This window comes from Ixodes scapularis, unplaced genomic scaffold (genome assembly GCF_016920785.2).
Source record: "Ixodes scapularis isolate PalLabHiFi unplaced genomic scaffold, ASM1692078v2 PGA_scaffold0__279_contigs__length_252992795, whole genome shotgun sequence".
Lineage (NCBI taxonomy): Eukaryota > Metazoa > Arthropoda > Arachnida > Ixodida > Ixodidae > Ixodes > Ixodes scapularis.
The window spans coordinates 136,797,852-136,816,469 of record NW_024609835.1 but is presented as its reverse complement, the minus strand read 5'-3'; the positions used below and the strand labels follow the sequence as shown (position 1 = coordinate 136,816,469).

At 44.8% G+C, this 18,618-nt stretch overlaps 1 protein-coding gene across 4 annotated transcripts; it reads right to left on the bottom strand.

The window, feature by feature from the left end:
- Window positions 1-5,231: 5,231 nt before the first annotated feature.
- On the bottom strand, window positions 5,232-15,575 carry LOC8036093 (FAST kinase domain-containing protein 3, mitochondrial). 4 transcript variants are annotated; one of them, XM_040207686.3, is made up of 6 exons: window positions 15,537-15,575; window positions 13,332-14,940; window positions 12,631-12,765; window positions 11,657-11,779; window positions 11,488-11,557; window positions 5,232-6,136 (listed from the first exon to the last, which is right to left on the bottom strand). In XM_040207686.3, exons 2-6 carry the CDS (start codon window positions 14,842-14,844, stop codon window positions 5,929-5,931), a joined length of 2,049 nt encoding a protein of 682 aa, XP_040063620.1. In that variant the 5' UTR covers window positions 14,845-14,940; window positions 15,537-15,575; the 3' UTR covers window positions 5,232-5,928. The 4 variants fall into 4 exon arrangements, 2 of the variants coding, with proteins under 2 accessions (XP_040063620.1, XP_029843838.2); XR_006077664.1 differs by lacking the exon at window positions 15,537-15,575 and adding an exon at window positions 7,656-7,790 and having other exon boundaries at window positions 6,037-6,136; window positions 13,332-14,934; XR_006077665.1 differs by lacking the exons at window positions 5,232-6,136; window positions 15,537-15,575 and having other exon boundaries at window positions 11,486-11,557; window positions 12,660-12,765; window positions 13,332-14,934.
- Window positions 15,576-18,618: the final 3,043 nt, after the last annotated feature.

Genomic DNA, 18,618 nt, shown 5'->3' with positions numbered 1-18,618 from the left:
AGGGAGGGGCGATGAACCAAAAACGACTGCCCTTCAGAATCAGCAATGTTCGCTTATCCCCTGCCGTAGCTAAGTAAGTCCATTTCTGCTGAGGTCACCATTGGCCAGGGCCCTGCAATTACTAAAAATAAGCCATCTTTCGGCGTTTTCGAAAAAAATAGCAAATCATGCCAAACATAGGGGTGGGTTGTCTTTTGCTGTGTGCTGTCTTTCCGTTATGTTATTATACCAACTCGCCCAACTTGTCCTTTTAAGTACTCTTTTTTAATATTGGAGGCATCACAACTGTGGTTCCTGAATGACTCCACAATTGTGCATTTACCTATAGTAATTTTAAAACCACAAGCAGTGGATGTTTAGAGTGTAACCCACGGGGGTATCGAGGGCAAAAGCAACACACTGAAAATCTCAGCTTTCTTGCTGACCAATGCTCAGTATGAAACAGCATGATCTCAGCATCTGCAGTGACGATTTCACTTATAACGAACAAGTTTTAAGAACAAATTCTCGTATTGCCTGCACAGCATAGAGTACCAACTTTTAAATGTGTGTAGTCTACTGACTATTGAACTTGACGACAGCTAGTGGCTAAAACAAAGCTGTGGCGGCAAGTTTGCTTGCCAGCCTTCTCAAGCTTCACAGCACCTGGCGGTCTAAAGACGAAGCCGTGAAAGTAGGTTCGAAAACTTGCGATGAAAATGAAACTTGCCAAACGTCCGGAACATATAGTTTTGTGGAAGAGAAGCATGCCGGTATAAATAATTGTGAAGATTATTACATTGTATAGCCCCCCTTAGTGCAGAGGATAAGCTATATTGCGATACATTATTTTTTGTACGCCACTATGAATTCATAAGATAAATGATCAAACATTTCAAGGACGGAGGGAAGTGACAACACAACCCCCTTTGCGTTGTCACTCTCTTTAAACTTTTGGCCCTTTATCATATGCAGTTATGTATCAAGTAGCCCATTTATTCATTCTAATGCACTACGAATTTTCTGACATGGCTGCTACAAAATCCTACAAGATGTGACCCAAAAGTAATGAGAATATATTCTGGCTCGCATACATATCCGATCGACGATCACCTTGGATCTACCTCAAGTTAGACTCCTTGGGAATGTCCACATCATTTCCAGCGATTGTGCCATCCCTGGAAGCAGTGCCGCAAGTTTGTAGCTGTGAATGTGCTCCGTGCGTGCATTAAATCTGGTTGAGAGTTCCATGATAATGACCTTTTAACAAACCTTTCTCTTAAGAAAAAGAAATCATATGGCACCAGGTCAGAGTCGTAGGCTGGGTATTAAAGGATAATGTTTTTTTTCTCAATCAGAAACTCATATTGTTTGTGCATACAGTGGCAGGGTGCATGATCGAAGTGCAGTATCCAAGACGCCTGGTCGGACACACATAATTCATTTCCAAAGTGTCTCAAGCACACCTCTATAAAAAAAAAAAAAAAATATCATCAATGACTGTTTATCCAGGTAGACCAATCTGCGGTGGTCTACACTGACAATGAATGTGAACTTCTCCTTTGCATGCGTTGCTCAAATTGGGTGTGTAACTTACCACACTCTGGCGCTTTATTTCGGAAAGGCGCCACCAAAACATCCGAGTGGAGGACAAACAGGTATCCCCGTAGACGGTGCATAAAATGTCTACCGTTTCAGATAGTTTTGTTGGTTCACGCAAAAATTGATTGCATTCCTTTGCTCGATTGACACCTGCACAGTAACCGTGACGAGCAGTTTACACTAAGCAGAACAATACGGCCACTGTTTTCCTACATGCTCCACTGCCGCCAACAAACTGTACCAGGTTTCTTCCCTTCCTCTTATGCAGTAGATGATGCAACATTGGCTGCATAAGAGCCCAATAAATTACTTCTCATTACTTTTGGCACACATCTTGTACCGCTAGTTTGAGCCAAGTTTTACCAAAAATCGAAATCCAGTTATCAAAATTGTTACACTATTATATTTATAGACCTTTTCATCCTCCTCCGCATGGGCGCTGCCATCTTGGAATCACGTGACGCGGCAGCCATTAGGTTGCTTCAAACTTGCTGCTCTGCTCTCCCCCCTGCGCCTTGGCGGATATTTTGTATTCATGTTTTTCCTCGCGTTTCACCGCGCTTTCTTGCCTTACTTCGCAAACTGTAGTCCGATATGTCTACTCAACGACTAAGACATCACGAGGGTTCAAAGATCCTTATGACAACTGAGGTTTGTTTACTAATAGTGGCGGAACATTCCAAATAAGAAGCGCATATATTTATTCCGCGCATTTAGGATCGAAAGGCGTCAAGAATAGTCAGTGTAAGGAGACTATCTTTATTTCCTGAAAGTATCGTTCTTTGTATTCATAATATATCGAAAACAGTTTCTTTTAATTATGCGAGGAAACTCGCAGAGGAGATAGACAATGAATGTTTAACTTGTATTTTATCTGAGGCTAGAAGTAATGGTACGTAAACATCAGGCGATTTGTTTGTTCATAATATCACACCTACATGTGGAAGAGGTTCTCAATCTTCTTTTGCGACATAAACATTCGGTTGGTCGGTTTACTTATGAAGAGAAATTGTATACAGTGCTCACTCCCATTTCAACAGTCATTTAAGTGATTTATTGATTATCTTAAGATAACCAAGTGTCGTCCACTTAATTTATTTTAACACAACGGTTGGGACTTCCCACATAAGAAACTGCCACAGACATTTAACGGTAGCGATTTTTGGAATAGAGTGCACCAAGAATTAACGTTGCTTCTATTTGCGAATCCAAAACACGGTTTGGGTTTGGCGCATGTGCAATAATGAAGCTTTTTTTTTTTCGTACGCTGTTTTAATTTTTGTGGGTATCTAAAATTTACAACATTTTCCGCCAAAAAAAAAAAAAAAAGAAAGCAGTCTGCATAACAACTACTTGAGCCCAGGATTGTCGATGGTGAATAGAGGTTTACTTCTGGTGGCTGGCGACGCCGAAATTTACAGAGCGAATCTGGTCAAATAAATATTTACTCACACAGGTCCACGAAGTGGCGCCTAGCACTAGAATTGAGCCAAACTTTCCGAAGTATTTCTCCTCCAGCGCCCTTCAATTTTATTTGGCCAACTTTACGGAAGACAAATGCCAGATTTAATTTGACGGGCCTGTCACTTATACCATATCTTGAGTAAGCAAATGTTTATATAAAAATAATTTCTTTCCTAGGGCCAATATCGCGAAACGCTGCTTATGGGTACTTTAGCAGGGTTGATAATTTAAGAAATTTCTCACTCGACATGTCAAAACATGCTCGAGTACTGAATTAAAAAAAAAGAGGCCGAGACAATACTACTTGTTTATATCAATTATCTGTGTCATTACACAATACGTTTTTAGTCTGCGAAGTTCGCTAAAGGTTGGATGCCCATGAAAACCAAACAATGAGTAGTAAACTGGCGAGTTCATCTGTTCTGCCCGATTCAGCGCATTGCTAATCAAGCTGTCGATATGCTTATTTACATTCACGTGTTAGTCTCTTCATTAGTTTGTTTTCTCGAAACTGGTGTCATCGGGTACGCCTGTAGGCAATAGTAATTTTCCCTGTGCATCAGTCAGGCATTTCGCAACCGGCCAACCAGCTAAAAAAAAGCCCGCAATTTAGGCTAAAATACACCTCGTAGTCCTCAAAGTGACTCAATACCACTGTTTCATTGGTTGTGTGCTACAAGAAAATGAATCGTATCACAAAATTAAGCAGAAACAATATAAAACAGCAACATAGCCGCGTTCATGTTGAAACCGAAACCAACCAAATTGAAGCAACCTAATGGCGCCGAGTGCGTCAACACCGTCTATTTGCCGGTGAAGCAACTACTAAAATGAAAAGGACCATATGCTAGTAATTTGTGAACATCAACTTTATGCAATGGCCCATCTGTGGCCAAAATCCCATTACTTTTGTTCTTAATATGTAAGCAAGATGCTCAAGCCTCTTTTGTTAAAGGCAAAATATGTCATGTCTGCTTCATGTTTTTATATTTTTTTACATCTGTTTTTTGAGGACATAAAAAAAAGTGAAAGCCGCTTACAACTCCCTGTAACGCCGAATTAGAGCGCAGCTCTTGAGGAGGAGGAGGGAAGGGCGCTGGGGGGGGGGTTAGACTAACCAGTGGGGGGGGGGGGGTCACGTGACCCCCAATGCCGATGATGTCATCACTGACGTCACCGATGATGTCATCAGTGACGATGACGATGCGGGTATTGACGTCATTAGTGACGTCACTGATGACTTCACCAGTGATGATGACGATGCGAATGTCGGTGACGTCATCAGTGACGTCGCTGACGACGTCATCAGTGATGATGACGATGACGATGCGGATGCCGGTGACGACATCAGTGACGTCACTGATGACGTCATCAGTGATGATGACGATGCAGATGTCGGTAACGTCACCGGCATCCACATCGTCATCATCACTGATGACGTCACCGGCATCCACATCGTCATCGTCATCATCACTGATGACGTCACCGGCATCCACATCGTCATCGTCATCATCACTGATGACGTCACCGGCATCCACATCGTCATCGTCATCATCACTGATGACGTCACCGGCATCCACATCGTCATCGTCATCATCACTGATGACGTCACCGGCATCCACATCGTCATCATCACTGATGACGTCACCGGCATCCACATCGTCACTGATGACGTCATCATCATTGATGATGTCATCATCACTGATGACGTCACCGGCATCCACATCGTCATCGTCATCATCACTGATGATGTCACCGGCATCCACATCGTCATCATCATCATCACTGATAACGTCACCGGCATCCGCATCGTCATCACTGATGATTACGTCATGAGTGATGATGACGATGTGGATGCCGGTGACGTCATCAGTGTCGATGACGTCATCGGGGGGTCACGCGACATCGGCGGGGGTCACGTGACCTCAGGGCAGTCACGTCACCTCGAGGAGGGGGTCACGTGCCCCCCCACGAAGTCACGTGACCCCGGTGGGGGGCTCGCGCGGTGCATTATGGGACATTTCCCATGATGCACCGCGCGGTTACGCCGACGCCGCTCAAGCCGGAAACGGGCCCCTAAGAGCTGCGCTCTAAAAGACTTGTATGAGTGTACCAAAAGCAGCTCTAAAATGCAGCTGGCAAACTGCATCCACCCACTCTTTGTCTGGCATAATAAGGCATTAAGGTGCAGCTTTGACAATCTGTATTCCTCTATGTGCCCCAAGGTTAACAGGCAAAATAGCATGACAAGCAAGTATGTCAATGACTATAAAGGCAACGTATGAAGAGGTCATACAAATTTGTGTTGAACCATAGAAATTTGGCCGAGTTGGTGATGCACCGGAACGAAAAAACAGCACAAACAAACAACAGGCCAGTAGTTTTACTGGTTAGTCGGTTTTTTTGCACAGTTTTTCTCACTCCGAATGTTGTGTTGCGTTCCTTTGCCTGTCTCCAACCTTGTCACTGCAGATTGCTATTTCCACCAAGGTTTACAGGCACTGACAGCTAGACGCAAATTTATGGGTCAGGTTTGGCGGTAGCAGTAGCCATTTAACTGGAGGGGAGGGGGGCAGGTGTCTGTTGAGAGATGACGTTACAACCGAAACGTTGCCCAGGTCTATTTTGTTAACCAAATATTTGCTATGTCACCCAAAACCAAACTTCTGACTGATGTGTATCAACTTTTTCCATTAAAAAAAGAAGTTGACCTTGGGTGGCTTAAGAAGAGCGGTTGCCCCCATTCCCGAAATCCGCCAATGCTGAAAGAAGAAGAATTCAGGCAAAAACAGACATTTTTGCAACGATGTGTTCTGCAATTATGTGCCTTCTGTACAAAATATACAGGAAACCAGACTGAAATTTGAACCCTAGGCGTGTGGTTTAGTTTGGCTGAGCAGGCAAGATCTTTGCACTGAGGTAACGAATTCGGTCCTTGGATGCTGGCCTCAGTTTTTGGAGCGTATCGAAGCTGAGTTCGACAACGCTGTATCCCAAGTTTTCCAGCAGCCGGATCCTTGTTGCGTGTGCCCCCATTGGGTGACTGCCGTCCATGCAGTAGTGTTCGGGTAGGGCGATGATCACAGCGAGCCTGGGTGTAAAAGCATTCTTTTGCACGAGGACATTGCACAGCAGACACCATATGCACTATGAAGAACTGGAACCCACTCTACATAACCCTACACTCTGTGGTATAGAGTTGCTTCAATATCTGCTATACTTCGTTTCAGCTTCGGTCCGAGCGTGGCCGATGTTATGAGCCGAAGGGCCAATCAAAGAGCGAATGAGGCACAACGTCATGGCGTGCTCTCTGCAGTTCATAGGACCAGCCTGTATTCGCCGTCTCTCTGTGCGTCCTCCTCCGCCGGTTAGTCCTATCAAGCCCAAAGAGAACGCCATGATGTTGCACTTTTTACGCTGTTTGATTGGCCCTTCGGCCCATAACATCAGCCATGCTCGGACCTAAAGGTAAACAAAGTATAGAGACTTGGCAGTTTCTTCAATATATGCTAGAGGCTCCAGTATGCCATTTCAAATTGAATGACAGCAAGTAGTAAAACAGCGTTTTCTGGCAATACATACATATGAAACAAATATGATGCACTTTTGCTTGTTAATTACTTAGGTAGCAATGGATTGCTTGCTATGCAAGGAGACTACCATAGAATACCGCACATCCACCTCTTCCACACTAAGCGCCCATTCCCAAATTTGTAAGATCTGAGAAAATGTGCAGAGTACATTTATATGTAAAATTAATGATTGGACAAGCGCCCCTCCTTCGTTGTTTCACGATTACCTCCAAATTTTGAGTGGGCGCTTGCCCGGTATATTACGGTACACCTAAAACTTTTTTTTTTCCGAAGGAGTTACAATGAAAACGATGCTGGGGTACTACTGTCACTAAAACCTGCTTTCAGAATTGCCTGTCTTGTTCAGTGTGAAGTAAAACATGCCACTTATCTTGAAATAACATATTTACTGCAACGAAAAAACCTGAGTCTACAGACCAGCTGGTGACAATTACCTAGTTATAATGTAACGCCTGAGACTGTTAATTGTGTAGAAACATTGATGAACTTTCAAGTTGAAGGAAAAGCCAAGAGTAGGAGAATGTATCAAACTCGGCTAATTTCATTCATTTTTCTCGCTCCTTATATACACCCGATGCTGATGTCATCGGCCTGATGTCGCCAACCCATGGCCTCGGCTTTCTACCATCGTCACTCAGCCACATCTCTCATGGAAAGAGCAACATCTATCGCCGGAGCGGCAACTGAGCTGAGCAGCATTCCAAAGCAACGCACCACCTGCTCGCCTCTGGCTCAGCGCCAGCTGTGTGACGCTCATACTGGTCCGAGGCGCTGACATCAGCACAGCCATTCTCTCCCTCTCTCGCGAGCGGAAACAAAACCTCCTCACCACCCCATCCTCTTCACAATGTCATGCATGGCGCTGATATACAGACTGACACTGGCAGGTTTTCGTGAAAACGAGCATTTTATGCCAAAACATTACAAATTGGCAGCAACCTTAATGCAGTAATCACACGAGGGAGAAACCTTCAGACGGAGCTGCATGACGTCAGCTGGCGAGGCGTGTCTCCTCACTTCTGATGCGGAACCAGCGTCGCAGTCGAGGTGTGTTTGTGTCATCTAAGCATTTCCTCCGCGCCTCCGTCATGGAGCTCGACGTCACCGCGCTGCCTCAGAAAAGCGTGACGTCAGCATCACATGACGTGCACTCTGCAGGGCAAAGTGGTGGATTTGTTTCTTGTGTGAATACCCCATTATCCCCACCCCATTATCCCCAAAGTCCATGCGTGAAATAAGTATCTAAAGGGACACTAATACCCCCCCAAAATTTTTTTTTTTTATTTTTTGTTAGGCGATTTAATACAGTGTCAGAAGACTACTCAATCAATATCTTGCTACCGCATCACGTCTCTTCCTTATAAAGTCAAAATACGCAACTGCTCAAAACCAAAACCAGACTGGGCAGGAAGGCGAAATATAAAGTTACCGGAAGTCAAGTGTCTGTGCAACTTTTTTTCTTTTTCAATCAACATATCTGCAACTTTTTAGAAGCCACAAAAAATCGATACATATTTTTTTTAATGTTGTTAGTATTGGCGACGAGATGTTTTAGTGGTGCCATTTCGCGGGCGCCCTCCTGTGACAAAGCTGGTAGGATGCGAGCAGACGACACGCTATGTCAAAACACTGAGTGGCCATGTTAGTTTGCATCTCTGCCGATTAAAAACAGTTTATTTATTACAGAGACATATATGACATTTTTGTCAGTGATTTTTCTAATGAATAACAAAGCCCCCAAGTTGTTTTTCTTATTTAAAAACATATAAAATGTTTAAAAACAACCCTGGAGCTTCACATTACTGCTTGCATGGCGTGCTTCAGGGCTTTTCACAGCCTCTGTGATTCTTGTTTATTTTGGATCTGTGGAGGCTGCTGTAGAAAATGGTTTTGCATTTACCAGAGTAAATGACATGCTGTCTTCTTAGCTGCGCAGGCACGCACAGTTGTGTTGCAAAGCGCCGCACACTTGTTTTAGCAACATTGAAGTTGCCGATACTGACGCTTTTATCCAAGTGCGACTCGACAGTTGCCGATACCGACGCTTTTATCCAAGTGCGACTCGACAGTTGCGACAACAAATGCTCGTCAGCATCTGACGCTTAGCTCTTCCCGTATAGAATATGTGGCGAAGAAGTTTGTCACATCGTGACCTCTGCTTAAAAAAAAGCTGAATTTCTTATAAGTTCTTAAATTGTCGGACATAGCCCGGCAAATTCAGGCAATTGATTAATTTGTTCTGTCCAATTTTTACTAAGAATTGTTTACACATGTAAAGTCGCTCGCTGAGAAGTGCATCTCTCATGATATGCATTTGGGACCGCAAAATTAAACATACAAATGGCAGTAATTCATAGCAGGTGTATACCTCATTCTTTTGGGACACTAAAGTGTCACCAACTTACTAGATTTAAACAGATGCTGAACCAAACATTTCAGTGTCTAAAATAAGTGGCGCACTTTCCATGAGTCAGCAGCCGCCGGTGTGTGCGAGCACATGCAACGAAATTACGTCATCATGCTTGGATGGGGGATATGAAATGTTTGGTTCAGCATCTCTTTAAGACTTTGATTGCAAGGAGGTCTTGCATGTTTCGCGTCGAACGGGTGAATAGACAGGAATTTAATTGAAACGATTACGGAAGCCTACCACCGCTTCTTCCTGCCAGTTATTTTGAAGAAATATTCATTTATTTGTTCACAAAATTCACAAAGGAATCAACTCGGAGCTAGGAAGAGAACAGCACTCGGAGAACACGTTGGAACCAACAGGACACATGGAGTCGCTTTCACTAAAGTGTTTACTACATACTCAAGAGGTTCTCGAATTTCGCTTTCCTTTTTTCAACTTGATGAGTCATTCCTTTCTCAGTTCTATTTTGTCCGAATCATAATAAAAAATATACCCTATTCGCGTGATAGATGTAGTTGGGTAAAGTGCTGGATATTGCATTTTCATCATTCAGCTTTTTGTACTGGGGTAGAGAACAGCACATTCTCATTCCAAGGCTTTGACACCTCAGCGCCAAAACTGTTCGTTAGCGTGACTACGTGTGCCACCGTTTCAAACTTCGGTAATATGTCCTACTACAAATATCACTTCACAAAATAAACACAACGCGTAAAACAGGCTCTGCCGCGCATTACCCAGACAGCGCATGAAGCGAGCTGACGAACCGAGGGATCCAAGATCTGCACATTCTGTCCGAGTCTGTCCCAGTGCCCTGGGTAGTGTGGCTCTCATATGTCATGTACAAATTAAAAACCTTGGCCACCATAAATACCCTTTCAGTGTCCCTTTAAGGTGCGATCTCGTTTAATATTATTTAGAATACACTATACTGCCATTCCAGGGGGTGAAGAACCTTTGTTTTTATCAATTTCCCTGCTACATTGAGGGGGGGAACTGGGTGCATAGATCACAAGGTGTCAATTTTCCCACCAAATATAGTGGGGAGACTAAATTTGTGTATAGGTCATGCGACGTTAATTTTCCTGCTCGATTTAGTGGGGAAATCGTAGTGATGTGTATGTTACATCCCAAGTCACGTGACAAATTTTCCCGCTGAATATGGCAGGGAAACTGAATGTGTTTAGGTAAGGGTCAACCCACACGCGCAATGTCTTGTCCGCTAGCTCCCGAAAGGCTTCGTGTCGTCCGCTAGCTCCCGAAAAGCTTCGCGTCACTCAGCAAGAGTTTCAACACATGGTTGAGATCAGCATTGCTCGCCCATCCTCGGGTAGTTGGTCCTCTGCCCTCCACCTAGTCCCAAAGAAAACAGGTGACTGGCGACCCTGCAGCGACTATCGCAGCTTAAACGTGGCTACAGTCCTCGACCACTACCCTATCTCCAACATTTAAAACTTCACTACCAACCTGAACGGATGTACTATATTCTCGGAACTCGACCTACAGAAAGCGTACCATCACGTCCGGGTCACCAATGTGGAGGTACTGACGAAAGGCGACTACGTCTGATGAAATCCAATATCAGTTCGATCTTGGATTTCACCAGAGGTAGTCACCTTTCATCAGACTCTCCACAAAGTCATCTGACAGTGATGTTCCAGCCAAATTTAGCAAGGGAAGTAAATTGGTATATAGACCACATGACATCAGGTCATATGACAAATTTTTCTACTAAATCTAGCAGAACTAAATTGGTGCATAGGTCTTGTGACGTCAGGTCATGTGACATCAAATTTCCTGCCAAGTCACAATACATAAATATTTCTGCTAAATTTAGTGGGGAAACTGAATTGGTGTATAGGTCACATGCTGTCAGGTCATGTGACATCAATTGACGTCACACGACCTGGGCACCAATTCAGTTTCCCCGCTAAATTTAGCGAGAAATGGACGGACGGATGGAGAAAATTGAGATTGGGGAGATTTGTTAAAATCATTTTACGTTTAAAAAAATTAAATCAGATGAGTTTGAAACATTCTCCTACTGTTCTTCTCCTTCGACTTGAAAGTTTCTTCATTTTACCGCACCAGTCTCGGGTGTTACATTATGATGACATATTTTCCCCTTATTTTTGTCACTCTGTCGAAAGAAAGTGAGCAATGAATAGAGCCTTCAATGCACTAACATTTTTTAATAAAAAATGCTCCCTTTCTTAGATTTGTTTTGTGTCCTTAGCCTTTGAAATAGCCTGTTCACAGAACAGTCAGCAGAGACAAGTGGGAAATCAAAAAGTGAAGTCCCAAGCGAACAACACATTGGGATTGCTATTTGAAAACCCTGCTTATACACAGAGACTTGCCACTAGTGGATCAAAGGAAAGTGCTAGCCAAATAATAAAAGTTCAAGAAAGGAAAAAAAAAGTTATAAGGCCAGCTTACTTTTTGTCAACTCCAGCAACAGCATTTGAAGTTACAGGCTTTCCTTGTTTGTTCAGCTGTACCACATAATCTGGAGAAAAATTGCAGATGGAAAGGGTTATAGGTCATTTTCACGATTCCATCAATCAGCAATGTCAGCATAACTGCCCATGGATCAGGAATGGGTTACCTATGATGTACATGTCGAGTAGGGGAAGACGTGGCTGCACAACCGAGAAGCTGAAGTTTTCAACACCCACAACCTGCTCCATGTCTTCTTGCAGCGAGCACATCAGTCGCAAGAGCCTGCCATCTAAAGAGCATTATCAGCGGTCACAGCTTGCTGCTCATATCTTTAGCGTAACACCAAACATCTGTAATGCCAGACTGACTCCTTGTAGTACTCTACTGCATGAATCAAATATATCACTGGCCCTTCGTAGAGACTACAAAAATAATTTCTACTTAATGTATTGAGCTACAAGTTTATACAGGGGTGGCCAAAGCTGGTACACTATGTGCATTAAATTTTCAGAGAATAAGCTAGCTTGTGTAAGGAGCAACAAATTAATAGTACGAATCTGATACCTATGATTGCTGTTTGCTAACAAAAGAAGTTTGATTGGTGCAACACCTGACAGATGGTGGCAGTGCTTGACATAGCAAAAATAGCATGACCAAGAGTCTTTCTTGTTGGTATTGTGTTCAATCAACGTGTTTTATTAGTAAAAATAAAGAAATTGTGGACCACACCGAAAAAGCCCACACCGCAGTTGACTCGTAAAATATTGTCTGCTATCGGACGCCCTTACTCCTACCTGCCTCCGTCTATCGGCTATTACGCCAATCAAACGCCTTTTGTTAGCAGACGGCTACTGTAGCTAGCAAATTCACGCTCTTAATTTGTAACCCTTTACTTGGGTAAGCTGATCCTTCAACATTTTCATACACGAAACATAACATCTTCGGCCTCCTCTGTACAAACTTATAGCTTGACACATTATGAAGCCAATTCATGTGGTACCTTCAAAGAGCCAAAAATACTTCTGACTCGCACAGTAGTTACTACAAAGTACTGTATTCTAATATCACTTAGTACTCTACAGCTGTCATTCTGGTCATTGCTACCACTTTGCTCTACCTTTACTAGTGGCACTACCATACCTCTTTTTACACTTTTGGCCGAGTAGTCCCTGGGCAAGAAAGGTCCGTAGTACTGCTTGCACTCCAAAGTCAGTGCAGAGTCGAGGAACTTGAGTTTCTGGTGAGTCTTTCGGAGGATGCTCTCTTCCAGCGTGTCTGAATGGAAATTCCCACAATAAAACTGCTTCAAAGTTGTTTTGGAGCCAGTACAAACAGTAGAATACATGGAGGAGAGCTAATTGTGAACTTCGAATAAAACGTGAAAGATATGCCTTGTGACATATAGTCTACAGATGCCATAGATAGCGTGCCAATGATCTTATGGTGGCTAGGCTTAAGAACTGACTGTCATGTATGCTGCAATAAAGCCCACACACAATGCTTATTTTTTTGTCTTAGTGTGACACTCTGCATGGAACCTTGGTTGCCATAATTCCAAATGCATCTTGCTAGTGTAATTCGCTTGGTAATTTGACAGTTCATGTGTTGAGTGTTAAGCCAGCTAGACCATGGCCAGCAATTATTATTGAAAACTAATTATGCACTTCATACATCCTAAGCATCAGGCACCCATCTAAATAGGTCGCCCCTTGAGGAAGGCTATCTTCTCGCTGTTCGTACATTCAAACAGCAAATTTGACTTTTTGAAATATGTCCCATGGCAACAATATCATCAATCTGTTTTTCTTGTGCCTAGTGATCACAACAACCGAGCCACTTACCAGTCATTCTGTCAAGAAAGTATGGGCTGAAAACCTTCTTGACGAAGTTGAGCGGGTACCTCTGAAGATAGACGCAGGCCACCAGAATTTCGACCAAGTGATCGGGACGAAACACATTGAACTTCTCGCGAAGCAGCCACTCGAGCGACCCAAAAAAGCCCATGGGGTTCTTGGGCGTCAGGTTCAGGTATCCAAACGCCCTCACCATGTTCACGGCAGTTGGCAGCGACATGCTTTTGTGGTTTGCCACAAAGAAATCGGAAGCGGAACTCAACACGGCATCGCTCCTCCACCGGAACTGGTGACAATATGCGGACAAGGCGTCAATGGTGTGCTCATCGCAACTCGAGCCCCTGATGCGGACATAGCGCTCGACCGCCCTGGAGATGCTTGTGTCGAGGTGCCTCAGGTCATTCAGGCAGCGCACGACCGAACCGAAGTCTTTTTCTGGGATGACGTGAAGGTTCAGGTTCACCCATTTCGTAAGACTTGAGAGCAGGCTCTGCGGAACGAGCTTGAGCCGTGTCAGGACGTTGAGTATGTAGGCGACGTCCTCGGAGTTCAAACTGAGAATCTTCTTGGTTGTGTTTCGAGCTACTGTCCGAAGCACGACGCTCTGTGAGCTTTTGAAGTACGGGAGCAGGCCATAGAGCTTAACGATGTCGTCCTTCTCCATGTCGACAGTCTGCGTAACAATGCTCTGCCAGAAGTGGTCGACGGTGTCGAGGTACTGCGTGCCACAGTTCACCAGCAACAGTGTGACCTCGAGGATTTCGGGCAGGCTGATAGTCCCATCGCAGATTCGGCTGAAGATGACTTCGATAAAAGTATCTACGTATAGTTTTCTCTCGGCTTCGTTGTGGCGGTGCCTGACGACTGTTCGAAGCCCGTCCAAGATAACTTCGGAGCTTCCTGAAGACGTTATAAGGTTGCACAATTCAGTGATCACGACGGAAGCTCCGTCCGCATCATTCTTCCGTCTTGATCGCGCGTGATTTTTGTTAGAATCCCGAAGTTCTAAAATTTTGTCCAGTGCTTTCACGCCGACAGCGGGAGTTATGTCCTTGGAATCACACTTGTGCAAGGTGGCGTACACGTCCTTAATCGACGTACAGTCTTTAAATAATTTACCGCTCGCCTCTATGGTTGCGTGCGTTTCTGTGGGCGGTGCGTCCGGTTTCGATGCATACTCTCTCGATAGTAGTGACTCGGCGGTAAGTTTCTTAATGAGGACAGGCAATTCCTCAATGCTCACCCCGTCTTGCAAGATCATGGTGGACGTGGTCACACCTCCGGTGTTGGTTGTCTTCTTGGAGAGGCAACGTAGGGTGGAGGTGAACTGTGGGATGGTTCGTTTTAAAATTACGCAGCGTTTGCATGCCGGCGAATACGAAAAGCTTGCAGGTGCCGTTGAAATACCGACGCGATGTAACGCGGCTCTTGCCCCCGATTCGCGGCGTAATAGATTACTTAAGCACTTGATTGAGTGTTTTGTACTCCCTGTAAGATACATGAGATGGCCCTGTATGCGTGATGCCACTTTTTTTTTCGCGCTTGTGATTTTGAGACAGAATTTTGTTGGCCGAATATAATTTCTACAAATTTCAAAGAGTAAAGCTATACGCACTCCGGAGTGCGCTTCGGAAGGAAATGGCTATACGCACTCCGCTTTTCTCGTATAAAAAGAGTGGACACAACGAGTTTCCTAAGCGGTGCCATGGCGTAGTGGTTAGGGTGTCCGCTTCATAGGCAAGTGGACGCGGGTTCGATCCGCGGTGGGCCTACTTTTTTTTTTTCTTTTTCTCAAACATTTTATTTTGTTGAGGCATTTGGCGATATTTACGACATTTCCTTTTTTGCAATGAACAGTAAAAAAAAAAAAAAATCGAATGTTGTCGAGAAACTTTGCAGAACTAAATGGTATCGGACTCCCTTTCCGGAGGTGCGATCGGGGACAGCGGGGTTTGGATTGCCGGCTGGACGCCGCGAAGCGGCGTGTACTGGTTACGCTTAGTAATTAGCAGCCGATACTGACGCCGCGAAGCGGCGTGAACGCAGGCGGGGGGCTGTGTTAACGAGCGCCCCAGTGATTCACGCGCCGTTCGAAAAGGGTGGCCCGAGCGGCATGATCTCTCGGAGGAGTGCGTATAGCCATTTCCGCGCGAAGCGCACTCCGGAGTGCGTATAGCTTTACTCAATTTCAAATGCGAGCTGCCATTTTAGTTCTGCACGGATGGATGAATGAAAGCTAATCAGAGCTCTGACGGCTCTGATGCTAATCAAAGCCGCTGTACTGTAACCTTTATAACGGGCGGTAGCTTGCGCCACCTAGCTTAAAAATAAAAAAGTATTATTAGCGGCCAATGTTGCCAAGGTTTAAACGGGGAAAATAACTGAAAACTCAAAAGTGCTGAAAGTAATTAGACATGAGGAAGATACATAGAAAGGGGGGACGGACAACGAAGACTTCCAACTAGCAACAACATTTATTGACCCGAAGTTTGCATTAGGGGTGTCGCGAACTTTTGTCGAACCAGATTTTTTGGTCGAACTTCCGGGGTTCGAGAACCTTCGACTTTTCACCAGATTCGACCGGTTCGACTGGGTTCGACTCAGGGGGCTAAAGGTGGGTGAGGAGGAGTGGCAAATCCCGTGCGCCGACATCCTGGGTCCCGAGTGAACGAACGCAAAAGAGAGCGACAGAACACGAGAGAAAGAAAGCAACGTTGCCATGGTAACGCGAAGAGTGAAAACTCTCAGCAATATAAACAGTAATAATTTAACGTTGTAAACTAAATTATTAGCTATTCTAACGCTTATAAAAAGCAATAAACTCATTACGCTGCATTAACTTCCCTTCTGTCGAAATCTCGGAAATCTGGTGGTTGCGCAGTTTCGTATTCCTCAACCGCGCCCAGCCGCGCCCCACCGGCGAAGCCGGGTATATGGTTTAGTTTAGCGTTAACGCGAGGCCGTACATCTGCGCGCTTTTCAAAAAGAAAGCTTCGAAAGGAACGTGAATATCTTTCTACCGGTAAGTTCGTGAATTGTTGAAGTTCACGAAACTGCTCTGATGATGTAACCGTGTTTGGGACCCAGAAGGTCTGCCTGCATGATCCGCCGCTTGCGGCAGCCAGAATGTATGGGAAAATGGCGGACCTTTTCCTCTAGAGTTAGTATGTATGATCTCTATGGTTCGACTTTATAGACAGTGTGGCCAGACCTTGATACAAGCATGTCTAGGTTTGGAGAATTTTTTTTTTTATGCAAGGGGTTATTTTATTTTGTGAAAAGCTGCAATTAAAAGAAACTAATTCTAATCACTGAAGAAGTTGATAACTTAATTTTTAGTACTGTATTGACTGAAATAGCCAATCAGCGCTGCACTTAATTCATCTCTTAGCCATTACCATCCAATCCGAAGCCAACTGGCCAGCCTGTCGCGCATGCGCACACGAGTCGAACCTCAATACAAGTATGGTGGCTAGAGACACCCTAATACAAGGTTCGTCGAACTTTCCACTAAAAGTTCGAAAAAGTCGAACCTGGTCGAACTCGAACCGCGACCGGTGTATATAGGTGAACGAGGGGAGGGTAAAAGACGCTACACTGGAAAGTGTACCCAAGTAGCCAATTATTTTAAGAACATCTTTGTGCATACTTAAGACTTTCAGACTTACGCTGATTTATTTTTATTAATTGGCAAACGACTCGAGGGAAGCTTAGCCGACAACGGCATAACAACGGTGCCGAGCCGGTCGGTCGAGTAATAAGTTGAGCAGCCGAGCCAGCCGAGCGGGCCTAAAGCCCCTCGATGTTTTTGCGTTTGTCTTGCAAGTAGCGTCAAATGCGCGAGTGCACGCCCATGTCTCGAGTGGCCCTTGGAAGCAAATGGCGGCGCAGCGCTGAAATAAGCGGGCCTTGGAAGCGAATGGCGGCGGAGCACCCGCTCATGGCACGTGTCTCGCGCGCTTCCACAACAATGGTTGGCGGTACTTGTAAAAAAACGCTTTTATCAAGGGGCTTTAAGGCTGCGGTCTCACGGCAGCCATCTTGAACAAGGCGTTAGTTCAACCAATAGATGGCGACACGTACCCGTGGGGTGGCCGAAACATTGGTTAACAGTGGGATGGCTCGAGCACCATCACGTTCCCCTCGTGGCCTTGCTCGCGCCGCTGCCAGCTGTGCTCAGCTAGCTCAAGTAGCCTGGCCCATCAAACGGATGTATCCGAGAATGTCAGGCTGGGTATAAATTGTTCTCTGATATAGGAAGATGCGGTTCGGCGGTTGTAACGGGCTTTCGCAATAAATCTTACCAAGAAGGAATCAAATGTTGATTGACGTGTCAATATTCTATCAATGAAAATTTCTTCTGCAGGAATGCACGCTCAGTAGACTCAATCTTCCAAGACACCGTGGAAGCGGACGTCTAGTGAACGGCTTCGCGATTTACGGTACTTACCTCACCATTTTAATGACGACTAAAATAACGTCACGATATATTGTGTTTCATGGGATTCGGGAGATGTTGTAAAGGTTGTTACATTACAGGGGGGGCGGGGGGGGGGGGGGGGGGGGGTTCCCAGAAAACCAACGCCGTTGCAATATGTTCGGAAGTACCGACACAGATAATGTTGTAAGTACAGCTTAGGAGGAATATGATGAAAACCATCAGAAGAAATAGGAAGGCGTTTATTTGCAATGATGACGCTATGAATGAATGGCGTTTAGCGACGGCAAGTTATGAGCGTTCGGGAATTTATAAATTCACGTGATTGCTAACTATGGACATGCGTTTTTGTCGGGAGATGGTGTTGCGGTGATGACCTGATATCGGACGACTCGTGGCAGACGAACAAGCAAGTTTCGTCTCAGCGAATGGTAAGTGTCCAGTGTCAAGCACAACACGTGGCTACCGACGTTGTCGACGTTTCGAACACTTACCGCTTTCGACAAAAGTCCTGGCACCTAGGCTAACTTTCTGGAAAGACTCGAAGTCTTCTTTGTGTCCAACGCCATCATGAACAGTAACTGAAAACGATCCACTATTCAATCGGTGGGTGGCGAAACGTATCCGCATCTGCAGAGTCATGGGCGATGCGTACTCCAAGTGGCTGGAAGTTTACACGATGCCTGCCACGACGTCCAAACATGTCATTGACGTTCTACGGTCTCTTTTACCTACTTATGCCCTACCGAAAATACTTTTCTCTGATAACGCGCCAAATCTTGCTTCAAACAAAATAAACAAGTTTTTGAAGAAAAAAACCGGCATCAGGCAGCACAT